The sequence below is a fragment of the Vombatus ursinus genome, unplaced genomic scaffold (assembly GCF_900497805.2).
Source record: "Vombatus ursinus unplaced genomic scaffold, bare-nosed wombat genome assembly UNPS02014799.1, whole genome shotgun sequence".
In the NCBI taxonomy this organism is placed as follows: domain Eukaryota; kingdom Metazoa; phylum Chordata; class Mammalia; order Diprotodontia; family Vombatidae; genus Vombatus; species Vombatus ursinus.
This window is the reverse complement of record NW_020954577.1, coordinates 52,627,903-52,643,294: the sequence shown is the minus strand read 5'-3', so window position 1 is coordinate 52,643,294 and position 15,392 is coordinate 52,627,903. Positions and strand designations below refer to the sequence as shown.

Here is a 15,392-nt window from a genome sequence, read left to right as displayed (position 1 = left end):
AGGGGGAGCTGCTAATGGGCCAAATGGGCAGTAAAAAGGAAGAGGATAAGAGGACATGAATGCTCTACGAAATAAGTAATTAGCCCACAGAAAATGGAGGCAATGACAGCAACATAGCATTAAAAAAACTCCAATGGAGAAATAATAAAACTGAGAAGAGAAGCTTATTTTATGAGGGCAGGTGGCAAAAAATCAGCTATGGGGGGAAAAATGTCCTTGGATCTTTTTCTCTGCCATAATTTCAAAACCTGATTAATGTTGATGACAAGAACTTTTTGTTTCAATCTGAACACACATACATATATGTATATTTAATACACACACATACATATATTGTATATACTGGCAATGTTACCAGTGAGTCAGTTTGAATTCTGGAAAGTTCTATTTCTATATATGTCTGTAACTCAGACATACACAAAGCACAAAATTTCCAAATTTTAAACCCAAACAAAATAGACACCTATAAAGCGTTACAAGTCAACTTGCATACACAAACATTTCCTGGGCAAGAATTTGAGGGATATGAAACCCTGGATTGTTCAACTTTCTTTACACATATTAAATTCCCTGTATTTCATTTGACAAATTATGCCCTAATAAATTATTATACAAGGCAGGAAGCAAAACTGAACTCACACACATGAACTGTATTCTTTGGCATTATGTGAGTAATTAGTGCAGAAACCAGAACAGGCAAAAGCATTAAAAAAAAAAAAAAAGGTGGGTGGAGTGGCACCTCAATGCAAGAAGGAATCAAAAGGCTACAGAGGTTTCTAAAAGCTTTGTTTACTTACAAATTGTCTTCTAATGGAAATATGTTTTTAAACAAATATTTATATTTTTAACTTTTTCTTTTTGCTTTTTCTTGGCAATGAAGGGTAGTTTCCCATAAAAATATATTTCCAAAGATTTCTAACTTGCCACAACTGAATTGGAAATCTTTCAGGAAATAAAGAGATAATCCTACTTTAGAGAAAAAAGACCTGACAGGATCACTGTTTTTCTGCCCTTTCCAAAACATAGGCTCGAGTTCTAATCTCAACGCTAAGATTAATTTGATCTCCAGTTTTTAGAATTCATCTCCTAAACCCAAGAAGAGATGAAAAGCCCAAGCCTTGAACTGGCACTGGTGTGAAGTAGTTCACTGTACACATTTTCACGAGTCTACAAAGTAAGATTGTTCAGAAGGTAAAAAATTTCCCCTCACTCCCTTTTCTATCTGAGAACTGGTGTCATTCTTTACTACATAGTCAAATTCTTCCTGGTATCCAGACATCATCCTTGCGATACCAGAAAGATTTCATTTCAAACTTGCATTTTGTCATTTAAAGATACTCTGGAGAAACATTTTCAGAAAGTCAATAAGGGCTGTAACAATACCCTTCAAATTTTTTTCAAGAACTTTAAGGAACCTACAACTAACTGTTCATTTGTTCCTGTCTCCTCTCCACTGACAGAAAAAGTAATAGCCACCAGTTTTAATGGTCTCTCTTCCTCTATCTGCACGTTCCTTCTGAGGCCAGCAGGATTTTGTTTTCTGAGAAAGCTTGCTCTTTTCCGAGCATTTCACACACAGATCTTCAAATCTCTTTATTTTAAATATTTAATTCTTATGTACGAATCTTCAAATGGCTAAAGAGATCAGGAGATTAATTTTCATACATTTAGAATTGGAAGCAATCTTTGAAAATAGATAGTCCGTTTGCTGCATTTTACAAGTGAAGAAACAGTCCCAGAGAGAGGAACTAATTTGCCCAAGACCAATTAATCTCTCTCCAAAGTATTTTCATTCTTTTTCTTTGTCATTAGAGGAAACAAAGGTGAGGGGATTAAGGAGGAGTATGCTTTGAAACATTCTCCTGTAAATTACTGACTTATCAATTACACATTGGCAGATTTCATCCATACTGCTGGTGCAATCAGGAATAGCTATCTGTATCAGAGAAGCGAGTAATTTCTCCATCTCACTGAAATTACAGATCCTCTGTAAGCCTGGGTAAGATTAAATTGTTTCCAAATATACTGATTCAGGTTGCACAGTGGGGAGATAGAGGGAGAGATAAATGAAAGGTTCATCGGCTTGACCACGGGGGACAGTGGATAAGTAGTAAATTCTTCGGACTTTAGGTTCCTCTTACGTAAAATGAGGGGGCCAAGCTAGAAAAATGTTGGGGTTCATTTCAGCTTGAAATCTATGATCATATGAAGCATTCAGCTTTTTCTACACGCCCATTTTAACAGTACCAAATTTACAAAGTAGAAAAAGACAGGTTATTCAATCATAAAGGTAAATTCAGGGAGGGTTTTTTAGTTGTTTTTTTTTTGTTTGTTTTTGTTGTTTGTTTTTGTTTTTGTTTTTTCGAAGGCAAACCTATTGGGAAATTTCGACTGTTTTAACTGTAGCCTGAGGTTGCTAATAAGTGTTCCTTTGTATCTCCTCTCATCTTTGGGGCTTATGCTAAGCCAAAGGCTTTGCCCATCTCTCCTTTCAGAGTTTCTCCCTTTCTTCCTGATACTTGGTTTCTCTCTTCAATCAAACAAGATTTTATTAAGGGTAGGAACCTGCCCTATCTAGGAAATGCACCTCCTACCAAGATATAAGATCAGAGATTTCAAGTTGGAATGGACCTTACCTCAGTTTACAGAAAAAAGAAACTGAGGCTCAGAGAGGTAAAGTGTTGGTAAAAGATGTTAAATGTCCCTGGTCCTGGTTTAAAAAAAAAAATCAATTCCCTGAAGTTTTTGTTTTTTGTTTTTGTTTTTACTATTCCCAGGGTCTATGGAGAACGAGGCAGACCCATTTTAAATAAATCATAACATTGTTTAGATGAAATCCACATTCTCCCTGTCCACCCCAACCCGATTTTAAGAAACACTGATTCTATCCTGGCTTCAACATTAAATAGGGAAAATTATCTTTTACAATTGAACCTGAAACAAATGTACTGCTTAGAAGTGAGTCTTCTACTGCTCTAACTGTTCATTGACTAAATCCCTCCTGTTAGGCAGTCAGTTTTGCCCTGAAGCTGTCACCTCCCGGCCACACAAAGGACCAACCATCCACTGAGAGCCTCACAAGCTTGCAGGGAACATTGCTCAAGTCCAGTGCCAAGGGTGTCGTTTTGCTGTGTTCCCCTCCCTCCTCTACCTGCCTCAAATGGACACAGCATCAGGGTTCTGAAATCAGCAACAGGCACAACAGAACGAGAGCAGCCGGACCCTCTGGGCAGAGTTGGTGCTTCTGCCCTGGTCCAGACTCTGCAGCAGCTCATGACAGGCTCCCTGCAGTTTGGTTATTTGGCACTACTGGGGCTTTTTTTTTTATCTCGGACATGATTGGTTTGGAAAATTAATTTAATTCCAGATGCCCAAAGAGAAGCAATGGTAACATTATTTGTAAGCACCTACATTTCTCCTCTTCATCTTGCCATACATATATGGGAGGGGTTGGAGAGGGATCTCTAAATGATCTTGAGTTTGCCTCCAAGTTTTTGTATTTATAAATAAAGTGATGTTTTATTTTATTTCCAGCTAATTTCCTCACAATAAACCTCCCTGAGGTGTCATCAAAAGCAGTAGTAGCATCCTTCTTAATTCTAGTCTTTCACCTTAAGTGGATCGTGGCCTGAGCATTCTCCCTGCACCCCAAATTCCTGGTCCTTTGAGAATGCCTTCATCAAAATACCCCAAGACTCTCTGGGGTACATAGAACCCCATATTACTCATCTGTGATAATGTGATCGTACCTGGAATGAAAAGATTATCGTAGCCTAATGGCTTTGATAATCACTTCAAATTTAGGGATCACATTATAATGCAGAAGCCCCTTCACCCAAGTTGGATGCCGATGTTTTATCTCACTATCACCAGAAGCCAGGGTCCTTGGACAGGAATGGTGTTAGATACTGGCCTGGAGATGGTCTAAGCTAAGGGCTTTCATCTAAGGACCAACCTTGCTCAATCTCCAGATAAATGTTGGGGTTCATTTCAGCTTGAAAAAATAAGGAATTACTCCCTTCTCTGATAGAGATAGCTATCCTGGATTGCACCATTGGAGAAATTTTCATTTCCAGTATCTTTCCAAGACAAAAAAACTAAGGCTTCACAGTTGTCAAAAGATACCCAGAGGATTCCGAAATAATCTAATTAGCATGTGAGGCAATAAAGGGAGTTGGGCTGGGTTTAAACTAAGCCATTAGAGAGGAACTGTGATTTGCATCAATGCATGAAGTCCCCAGAACAAATGAAATCGAATAGTCAAAATATTACAGATGACAAATGTGTAACTGAATTATGTAGGAGGCAGGAGATAAAGGGGCCTCAGGACAGGCCAGTTAAGACAGCACCCTGGACCACGGGTGGGGTGAGATTGGAGGGGGAGGTTTTTTGTATTTGTTTTGGGGTCTAGACCAGATTTCTTTGGAGGTGATTCCCTAAGGGCAGACTCTCCCCACCCCACCTCCACAGAGGCAAATAAGCAATAAATCTCTAATAATCTTAGCAAGCAGCCTGGTGGTATGTATCCAACTTGAATACAAGACCTTCCTGAATTTGGTCTTTATCCAGTGCCTGCGTATCAGGTTTTAATTGTATATCATATTGAAGCCAACATGAAAACTTGATTATTTATATAACAAGCTGCTGGCTAACTGGTTAAAACCTGGATCCTCTCCCCATTCTATCCTTGGAAGGTCATTCCTGAAAATATCTGCCCTCCAACTTTGGCATTTATTGAATACCTTTTAGATATTCAGAGGGGGAAAAAAAGGGTTAGAAAAAAAAAGTAGAGGAAGAGATATAAATCCTAAAACCTTCTACTAAGCCATTGGTTTCTCCAGGATCCCCTGACCCACACTGAAGGATACAAAACTAAAATGAAATTTAGAAGGGTTACGTATCTTTAACTGCACTTAGGTTTAAAAAAAAAAAAGGCTCTTACACTAGTACAGCATGGGGATCAAATATCCCAAAAGCAGGATGGACAAGTCAATCACAACCTATTTGCCCAGAAAAGCTCATGTCACTTTGGGCCATCTTCATAAAATGCCATCCAGATCTCTGCACTAGGCTAACTATATTTGCAGTAACATATTCTGCTGTGGGCACCAAATTTTAAGAGGGATATTGACAACCCAGAGCTCACCCAAAAGATGGTGAAAGGTATGGAAACCATGTCATGAGAGCAACAGCTGAAGGAACTGGAGATGATGAGCCTAGAAAAGACTGACAGGGGATATGATGGCGGTGTCATCAAATAGTTGTGGGAGGGCAGGGTGTCAGGTCAAAGGAAGAAAACTGATTCCATATAGGAAAGTAGGAAAACCAATGTAACAAGTCAGAGGAGGGCTGATTGCTCCAAAAAAGGAGATAATTTCTAACACTTGGAGCTCCCCTTACATTGCAGTCAAGGGTTCAGTTAAGTAGGGAGCTTCCCAGCAGTCAAATTGTACGAATAGAAAGAAGCTGTCAGGGATGTTGTCAATAGAGGGCCCCTAAAGGGTGGGTTAGTATTAAAAATCCTGGCAGAGCTGCAACCTAACCTTTGTCACCATTTAACTGTTTCTTCATTTATAAAATGGATATATGACTACATGGATTACCTGTTTAGATGGTTTGTGAGCAAAGCATATAAATCGCAACCTAAACTTAGCTATTAGTAGGTGATCCCAAAGGTGTTTCTGATTCTGATCAGCTATCATTATCAATGCTACAAGACAATCAGTCAAAATTCCATTAACCTTGAAGTCTGGAAGACGTATCCAGGGAGGTGGATTTCTGTCTCATTGTCCACAGTCCTTTTCCTTGTCTAAATAAGCTAGGGAAGCGGGAAGCCAATGAGGTTAAGAAGGCTCTGCCACCTACCCCAATCTAAGTCATTTTAAATTCAACAATCTCATTTCAATGCTTGCAAATGTAAACAGAACAAAAAAAAAAAAAAAAACCCATATCCTATGTCAGGGGTTAATAGGACTAGATTGACTGAGATGATAATAATAAGCCCAGTTTGAAAAGCAGCCTCCCAATACAAAATGCTCAAATTGCTTCCTGTGTTCAATCAGGAGACTAGCCACCCTGAACTAAAAAAGATTTTTTAAAAATAGTTCATCACTGAATAAAAATTCAAAAGTAACTGGCTTTGTCAATGCCCAGCTAAAGGCTCTACTGTGTCCCTTCGAGAATATTCCTTCAATATGTGATGTTTCCAACAGCCATGTAATCAAATTTCAGGATGCTGAGAGAATAGCACATTTCATATGCATTATGTCTGTAAACCCAATTTCTTCAGTGTTCGAGAGTTAGCCATTCATACGGTCATGTTTAACAGGAAAAATAAAGAGTACTTTCAGTGAAATGAAAAGGGGCAAAGACTAGTTCTAATTAACTACATAAAGCACTTAGCAAACCTTAACAAATGTATGAGTACAGATATTTTTCTACCATTAACAAATTAAGTCTACTCTAGCCTGGTCCATATATCGATATATTCACGTATGTACATATGTATACATGTATGTGTATACACACATTCTAAAATATTGAATTACAGGATAATTAATTAATAAGCTGGCTATATAAAACACATTAAAATTATAAGATATTAGTATGTATGTATGTATATATGTATCACAAACTTTCAATTCAGGCACAAATAGCTCTAACATTATTATTCATAAAATTGCATTCAACATTAACAATGTCCCTTGACATAGGAGAAGCAAGGTCCAAGTACATCAAACTGTCCTGGTGCTACAGGCTACTCTGGAGGTAAAGGAAAAAAGGAATGTCTGGGGAAATTGCACCAAATCTGCCTATACCAGTCCCCAGTTGCCAAATCCACCTCTAAGGCCCATGGACTCCAGGCACCTGGGACACAAAGTTCCCAATTCCATGACTAGAACCTTGTATATGTAAAGAGAACATTGCCAAGTACAGTATAGGCTAACCATTTTTCCCCCTTTCCATCTCTCCCCCAAATCACACATAGTAACTGCCAAAACAACTGAATGGCTATTTCATGCTTTCATTAAAAAAATGTATTTCTAGAAAAAGTTATTGCCAAAAGCCATAACAAATACTTCCAAAATATTCCATAGTTACTTGGCAGCTCTCTCTTGCTGTCAATTTATTTTAATCAGTAAACTATTAATTATCCAAGTATGTATGAGGGAAGGATTTCAAAGCACTTCAAAAATCATGTTCCCTTGGAGATCATCAAGCCCAACCAGAACACATGAGAAAGACAACCCTACAATGCAGCCAATTGCATCCAAAGTTCCAAATCTTTATACAACAAACATTTTAAAATAACTGAACAGGGCTTGGTGGTTCATTTATTTCAAAGAGCCTCAAAAAATTCCAGAATAAAAGGACTTGGGACTGATTCCTTAGAACTGGTTGTAACAGGACTTGAGTCAAGTAAAGAACTTATTTGCATTGGTTAGCAGGAAGGCTAGAAGCCAGCTCTTAAGACTCAAAATTACTATCTAGCCATTCTAAGTTCTAAACGTCTTCCTCTGACCTCCTGTGCTTAGCTATTAGACAAAAGTCAAATTTCTTGACTTAAAAATTTTAATTGTGCATTTAAAAATGCAAGGTAACTAAAATACCTTTAAATACAATTTTTGTCAGTCTCCCAAGCAGCCTATTAGAAGGCAATACATTTTTAGATTTTAGCTTCCATTTTGGCTAAAACTTGGGAAGGACAGCCATGTCCAAAATTCAGGATTACCAATTAATCTGTCTAGAGTATATAATAAATATTTTTCTCATAGCTAAGTTCGTAAAGAATCATTAAATTCTTAAAGTTTAAAATTTGAAGTCAAGGGGTTGCCTAAAATTTCCCTTACTTCTGGAGGCATTATTTTAAAAGCCCCTCATTACTACGGGGAAACCAACGTTTAATGTATTCCTCTAGACACCGTGGTCAAAGGCATCACACATTTGGACACCCGCATATATTACTACTTTCATAGAAATAAGTTCTATAAAATTCTTGCCGAGCAAGGGAAGTAACCCGTTAGCTCAACAAGACCTTCAACTCTCCATGCCAGACAGCCATCTCCTTAAACAGAATTTTTACAGTTAGAGGCCGTTCCAGCTTCATTTTAAGCTCCTAGGAGAGAGAAAGTGATCTGAAAAGGGGTGGTTCATCTAGAGAAAGCTGCCTCTCCTTAAGGCTAAGGACTGGTGTGAACCATTAGTTAAATAAGCTAGGCTTCGTTGGTTTCCATATTTGATTTCATATCCTAGCAAAAGACACCTCCCTAATATGGTTTAAAGACTAACAGGACCAGGAGGGAAAAGGTGGAGAATTTAGCTTCGTTGTTTTTTTTTTTTTTGTTTGTTTTGTTTTGTTTTTTAAGACGGTTATCTTGAACCGTTTAATACTGACTACCATGATACGCTGTTTTCTGTTTATCCAACTTTAATGTTGGATACTTTTTTTTTTTTTAATTCCCTTTTCACTAGACTGGACAACAAGCAGGATATCACGTACCTTCCAAATCTTCAATCCAGGGCACCGACACAACTAGATCGAGTCAGCTTTAATTGATGGAAAAGTGAGGGGAGTAGGGCACTTAGTTCTATATTACCTGCCTCGCTTGATATAACCCTAATCAAAGGGGAAACAGCTAAATCTGGTGAAAAAATCAAACCAGAGTGAATGCAGTAATTTAGAAGGGGGAGAAAGTTTCAACTAAGAGAGACAAGGAGGATCTCTAGGGTTGTTTGTTTGTTTGTTTGACAAAAGGCAAGGTTCGAACAAAAAGCAGAACCCCATTCCCCCCCCCCCCCCCCCCCCCCCCCCCCCCCACGGGGCCAGGACCAGAAACCTTCCCATCCCCCTCCCCAGCCACAAAGACCCTGGAACAAGTGACATCATTGCTATTTACATAATCACACAGTAGCCAGCACATTCCCCCCCCCCCCCCCTTCCAGCCGCCCCAGCCACCTTGTTCAACTGGGAGCCTCTCAAAGGTGCCAAGACTTTAATATTCATCCTAGTCCCTCTATACCCCCCTGAAGGGAAAGACAAGGGGTGGGGGTGGCACTACCATTGGTTCCACCAGCCTTATTCCCATTAGCAAAGAGACAAAGTCACGTCCACACTAATCCCTCTAGGGGGTGGGGGGAAGTGGGGCCCCATCAAGAAGTCTGTTAAGATGGCCAATTCCGTCTTCTCTGAGCTAGGACGGGAGGGAGTCTAAAACCCTACAGTGCCTTGCTACCATCTTCCTCAAGTTCACAGGCGGCTGAAGGCAGACGTGCCACGTTGCCTTGGAGACTGCAGCAGTCTTCAGAACCCACAGTGGTTGGGCTCGGCCACCTACTAGGGCTTAGAGCTCTCCTCCCTATATCCCTCCAACCCATCTGCCGCAGTGCAACTCTCAGGGGGAAAAAAAAAAACTGACCATAGCTGGCTGCTGGTTCCACCCAATCACCTCTCGTGCCGGGCTCCCCAACTTTTGCTTTCGATAAGCAGTCTGGGCCGCCCTCTTCCCAACCCGCCTTTCTCTATGGGTCTAAAGGTCATTTTTGCAAAGGTGGGTCCCCTTTACGGGAAGCCCACGTATTCGCTGTCCCCTCTCAGGGCTGGAAGCTATTGAATCTCACTGTTAATGACAAATCTTAGCGCCCTCTGCAGGGGTTGGCCTTCTGGACCCAAACCCTAACTGCCACCCCTTCTCTTGACCTTCCTCCCCAGGACGTGGTGCGGGTACAGATTACCCATTCGGCGGCATTCTCGCCTTTCTCCTCCCCCCAGCTCTGGTGGCCCTGGGAGCAGAGCGGTGGAACCGTCTGGGATCAATACAAGCTGCCTGCCTGCCGGGTGGGTTCATGCAAAAATGCCCTCTTCCGAACAGGGCCAGAGAACACTGGACTGCCGCAGTGGGTGGGAGCGGCCAGCGCCTTCGTTGCCTTTCCCACCATTTCCCACCCCCAGTCAAGGCCGGAGCCGCTGCACTGGGGGGGGGGGGGGGGGGGGGGGGGAGGGAAAAAGGGACCTGACGGCCTGAGAAACCTGAATTAAGATGCCGAGGATGACGAGCTACTCCGGGAAAGGGGAGAGGGGCTAAAGCCTCCGGTCCAAGGGCCCAGGACTCTCAAAATAATATTCCTGTAGCGCAAAGCGCTTTACAAATTTCATCTCATACGGTCCACACTACTTATGGGGTGTGGGGGAAAATCGGGCTTGTCCAATTCCCAGGATGGTCCTGGCTAAGTTTTCTAAAAGCATAATTTCAACTGCCCTGTGAGAGAGGGGTTTGGGGGTTATCAAAGAAACTATTCCCCCAATTCTGACCTTGAATGTGTATCTAAACACATTCTTCTTGAATGAAAGGGAGCTGAGAAAAATATTAGCTCTTACCTTATATATGGGCTAAAAAAAAAAAAAAACCCAAAAGCCCCCACTAATTTGAAAAGGACAGAACTGCGAAGTCTCTTAGCATATTCACAGTTTTAACTAAAGGAATCTCCATTGAGCTGGAGAGTTTGAGTCAGGGTGTAGGTAGGAAAGTCTGAACTGGTCCCAAGACATTTTCAAGTGGACCAAAAAATTAAAGTATAAAAGTGTGGGGATGGTGGTGTCAATTCTAATCTTGCCCAGCGGTCTGAGCTGTTATACATATGGGGTGTTACTTTGGTAACTCTGCTTCAAAGGGGAACACTAGAACTGCTGCCTGTAAATTACCTATAATATTTCATTCTCCAGAGCTCACCAGGACCTACCCCACTTTATCTGGAGTACCCACTTTTCTTTACCATGCCCTTCAGGATTTTTCTTCTTTCCTTGAATGGGAAAAAAAGCTTTAAAAAAAAAAAACATTCTTTTTCACTATTTTATGTCATAAAAGGTTCCTCGCTCAAAGAAAATAATGAGTCCCGGATCCCAGAATTAATATTTCTGGGGGAGAAGGGGTCCACAGAGACTAGACTGCACAGAGATGACCAGGTTCTTTGTGTGTTTCAAGCTGGAAGCTTAGCGTAGAAACGGAACAGTTTACCATATCACATGCCACTATGCAAGTATATTATACATAACCAGAGCAAAGGTCTTTTCAGCTCTGATATATTCCTAAATGGACCTTTAGGTTTTCCGTGTAATGTTGTGTTTTTTTTTTTCTTTTTTCCCTCCCCAGAACAGGAACATGAAAGGGAAAAACAATGACATTTGAAACAAACCAGCCAAGGTGCGAAATACAGAGAACGCAAGCTTTGGGCACACTGGCAAATGGAGGGGAAAAGCACACTTTGGGAAACCTTTTTTTTTTTTCTTGAAAACATCACTCGGCATGGGGCTGTTAGCTACCTTTAGGGCATAGAAAACCCCAAGAATGTCTTTTTCTTAGGTCAACAGGGGCAGCACGTCGACAACTTCCAATTCTATTTTTCCCCGACCTATTGCCCTCTTTCCACCCAGACCAGCCTGAAGCTAATCTTTGCTTCTCCACCTTCCCTCCCACCATGGACAAAGGCAACTCTAGTTTTCAAGTTAAACCTTGGCGATTTACCTTCTGGTCTTGACCTCAGGGCATTCCCCGAAGCACCTCTAAGAGCCCACCGCCCCACCACTCCTTTGCTAAACCCAAGAGGTGCAGGACGGCTGAAGGACCACAGGGAGGAGGCAAACGCCTTTGGAGCGCCAGCTTCGCGGCCATGTAGCTGCGCCGCCGCCGCCAGGGCGGCCGTCATAGCCTGGGGAGATTTCTCCATAGGCTTTTTTTTTTTTTTTTTTTGGTCAAGTGACAGCCTGCACTAGTACGGGCTGCGCCGTCGGAAAGACCTGCGCATCCTCTAGGCTGGCTGCAGGAGCGCCCGCCCTACCCATTTCCTGCTCCCTCCTTGCTAAGTCTCTGCTCAAATCTGGGGCTCCAAGGACCTGGGGTGTGGGGAGAAGTCTACGTGGAAAAAAGACCTCTGCAGGGTTTTTTTTATTATTGCAGGGGTGGGGGGGGGGTGGATCAGAATGATGGCTACTCACACATTTGCAGCTCTGCCGACGGCGGGCAGCGGCCGGGGGCTCCGAATCCCGGGCTTGCAGAGACCCTTCCCCATTTTCACGGGGAGGGGCTATCGAAAACGTACTTACGGTTTGTCTCCTTCTTCTCCCCCACTGTGATGCCGCCGCCGACGAGCCGCTCACTCCCTCACTTGCCATCCGTTATGTAACGCAAATCAGCCCATCTCATTTTCTGCTAATGCCCCCCTCCTCCCAAAACTGCAATTTCTCAGCCCTCCTTCTCCCCTTCTCAGTGTCCTCCCCCGGGCTGTCCCGTCCGTTCAGTTCCCAGGTTCTGAGGTGCGCAACCCAAAGAGAACCTGCTCCTCCCCTCGCCACCTCCCTCCACCCAAAAGTCTGGCCCGAAGCCCGGGTTTAGTGGGGATGGGATTGGGGGGGGGAAGGGTAGCTGGAGGGGTCTCAAGGGCTGAAGAAATCCTTCGGCCGTAGGCAAAAGCCACCGAGCGCCGTCGTGGCAAGCCGTTTTCGTGGTGCAGAGAGGCAGCTTCCAGCGCCCCCTCCCCTTCCTGCAGCGGTTTGGACGGGGAGGGGGGGAGAAGAGAGGAGGAAGGAGAAGGGGGAGGAGGGAAGGGAAAGACGATTACCTCTGCCTCTTCGGGACCGAGTGTTCCACCTCGATGAGTTTTCCGTGTACCTCCACTTTACCTGCAAACGAACAAGAGCAAAAGGGGGCTTGAGGCTGCCGCGCGCCCAGGGCCGCCACCGCCGCAATTCTACGTCGCCTGTCTGCAGCCCCCCCCCACCTTCCTTCCCTTCCCCATCGGCCTAAAGCTGCACCCAAATAACCGCAGGGAAAAACTGGTAGTTGGCAAGCAACTAAGGGGAACCGCTTGGAAGCCTCCCAAGTGTGAGGGGGGGCGCCTGCACCCCAATCTCAAACCTAATCTCTCACTTTTCTGGCACAGGGCGGGGGCGAGGGGAGGAGGGAGGAGAGCACCCAGAAAGAACAGCCTCCGCAGCTAGAATGCTGGGCACGTTTCCCACTCTCTGGTCTCCCCCACCTTACCCCTTTCGCCCAGGGATCCAAACCCGGGGGCTAGAGACGCCCCCACTTCGCTCGGCAACAAAAGCTACCTCAGGTAGTTCCCAGAGGCCACAGACATAATTAAAAGGTGGGGTCACGGGGGGCAAGGAGAACCCCAAAAACCCCAAGTTACGTTTTTCCAAAAGGATGGACGCCCCCAAACAGGGCGACAGGGCGCAAAGTCCCTGAGGAACCCCAAATCCACAACTCTCCAGAAATCTGGCTGTACGATGCCCCAACTAGTCGGACCCTCTTTTTTTCCCCCCTTCTACTCTTCTTCCTCGACTAACACCCTTTTCATCTCCCCTGCCCCATACGCTCCCCCCCCATCACCCAGCTTTCGGGCGAGTTTCTAAGAGCAGCCCGGCCTCGCCCCCTACCTCGGACAGCCCGGGGCGCCCCCCCACCCTTTGGGCCGCGGCGCCATCGTCGCCGCCACCCCCCGGAACGAGCCAGGGCGAGTGCGGGCACTCTTCGAGTCGCCAGAAAAACAGGCTGGTCTCCGCCTGGGCTGGGGTGGCTGCGCTTCGTCTCCTGCCAGGCTCGTCGGTGGTGGTGGCGGTGGTGGTGGTGGCGACGGCGGCAGCGGCTGCAGCTGCAGCGGCGAGCCAGAGCCGCAGCCTGGCAGCGGGGGCGGGGGCGGGGGCGAGCGCGCGGACCCCCACCCACCGCACGCACGCACAGACGGACCCCGCCGTGCATGCACACGCGCGCGCGCGCACACACACGCACACACCCACCCTTCTTCCGCACACTAGCATGAAAGCCAAATGCCGCGGCCCCCGGAACCGGGGGGGGGGGGGAGGAAGAGATGGAGTAGGCGCGGGCTATGTTTTAGACCCCCGCGCCCTGACAGCGGCCAGGAACCCACCTGCCCCTGACTCTCGGCCGCGTCCGAGAAGGAGTCCGAATGAAAGGGTCTCCACTCCTCCTCGGCAGCGACAGCGAGCGCAGTTCTCAGTCCCCCCCGAGCCTCTTAGGGTGCGTAGAGGGGGCGGGCGAGACGGGTCAGCAGTGCTGTGCTGCGCGGCTCCGTACCGGCTCGCTCGCTCCCTGTGCCCTACCTGAGAGCCCTCAGTCCCTGCCCATCCCGGTGTTCTGCCTGCCTCTGTACCCTTCTACCCACCCCGCCTTCTGCTGGTGCTGCTGCTATTGCTGGCGCTCTTGCTGCAAACCCGGCTGAGGTTAGCACAAAAGAAAAAATAAATAAAACGAAAAAACGAGTAGACCACCCCGCCTCCCGCTGCACTTAATTCCCACCAAGAGCGGGCGCGAGTCCCGAGACTGCGCCCGCCTAGAGAAGGGGGAGCGACCAACCTGCGGAGAAAAACATGGGGACGGTGAGCGCTAGGGGAGAAGGGAGGCAACGGGCACTGGGTGAGCGCAGGTGGCTTTCTGCTCCGACCCCGAATCTGCCCTTTCGCTTCTACCCCCTACACCACCCTAGGGTTCCCCGCCCTCTCCTTCTCTCTCCCCACCTCCCAGGGCAGCGTGCGCATTACCTGACAGCGTCTCCGCCGGTTAACTGGGGAGACACCCGACAGGTTGTGAAGAGTAGAGCAGAGATTGGGGCAAGCGTCAGGGCTAGAGGCAGCTAAGGGAAACCCCAGCGGCACCGGCAGGACGCCTCCTCATCTGTCCGTCCTTTCCCTTCTCGCCACCCCTCAATCTGACCATCCCCGTGGGTACCCCGCGGTCTTTCCCCGTACGAGCTGCGAGTGTCGCCCCTTGGCACCAGACCCCCGCTGCCGCTAGTGTCTTGGAAAGGGAAGGTAAAGGCTAGTGACTGGGGGTCGCACGGCGACGAACAGGTTTGTCCGTCCCCCAGGAGTGCCGAGGGAGCCGTGGGCTCTCACCCCGGACTTAAGGGGACCCACCTGATAGGGTTTCGATGGCCTTCATCGCCCAGTTTTCGTCGGGGCAGTCCACGAACGCATAGCCCGCTTTCACCAGGAAAGAGCCGGTGTAAGGGATCTTGGAGTCATTAAAGACACTCTCCAGATCCACCGGGCTCACGCTGTCGCTCAGGTTGCCGATATACAGCTTGTTCATCGTTTTTCGAGTGGGGCGAAATGGTTGAAATTAAAGTAAAACCAAATTTAAGAAGAAAATATAGCAACGAGCGGCTGGACCAGTTGTCTCTGGTCCTTGCCCCTTTTTTCCTGATCTAAAAGCCCCTAACGGCTACGCTACGCTACACGTCTGATGCTAAAAAACCAAACAACAACGAAAGGCTGAGAAGGAGAGGGGCAAGGCTAGCCGTGGGTCAGTGGGCTTCTCTCTTTCCCTGGCAGGGAAGGAAAGATAGCTGCACTGGAGCCCCGGAGCCAGAGTGAGGAC

General features: G+C 45.9%; 1 protein-coding gene across 1 annotated transcript in view; it reads right to left on the bottom strand.

Annotated features, from left to right (window-relative positions):
- LOC114050610 (insulin-like growth factor 2 mRNA-binding protein 3) overlaps positions 1 to 15,104 on the bottom strand; it is a 100,477-nt gene extending 85,373 nt beyond the window's left edge. The window contains exons 1-2 of the mRNA XM_027872434.1: positions 14,930 to 15,104; positions 12,613 to 12,673 (exon numbers count right to left, since the gene is read on the bottom strand). Coding sequence (XP_027728235.1) covers positions 12,613 to 12,673; positions 14,930 to 15,104 — 236 coding nt within the window. The remainder of the gene's footprint in view (positions 1 to 12,612; positions 12,674 to 14,929) is intronic.
- Positions 15,105 to 15,392: the final 288 nt, after the last annotated feature.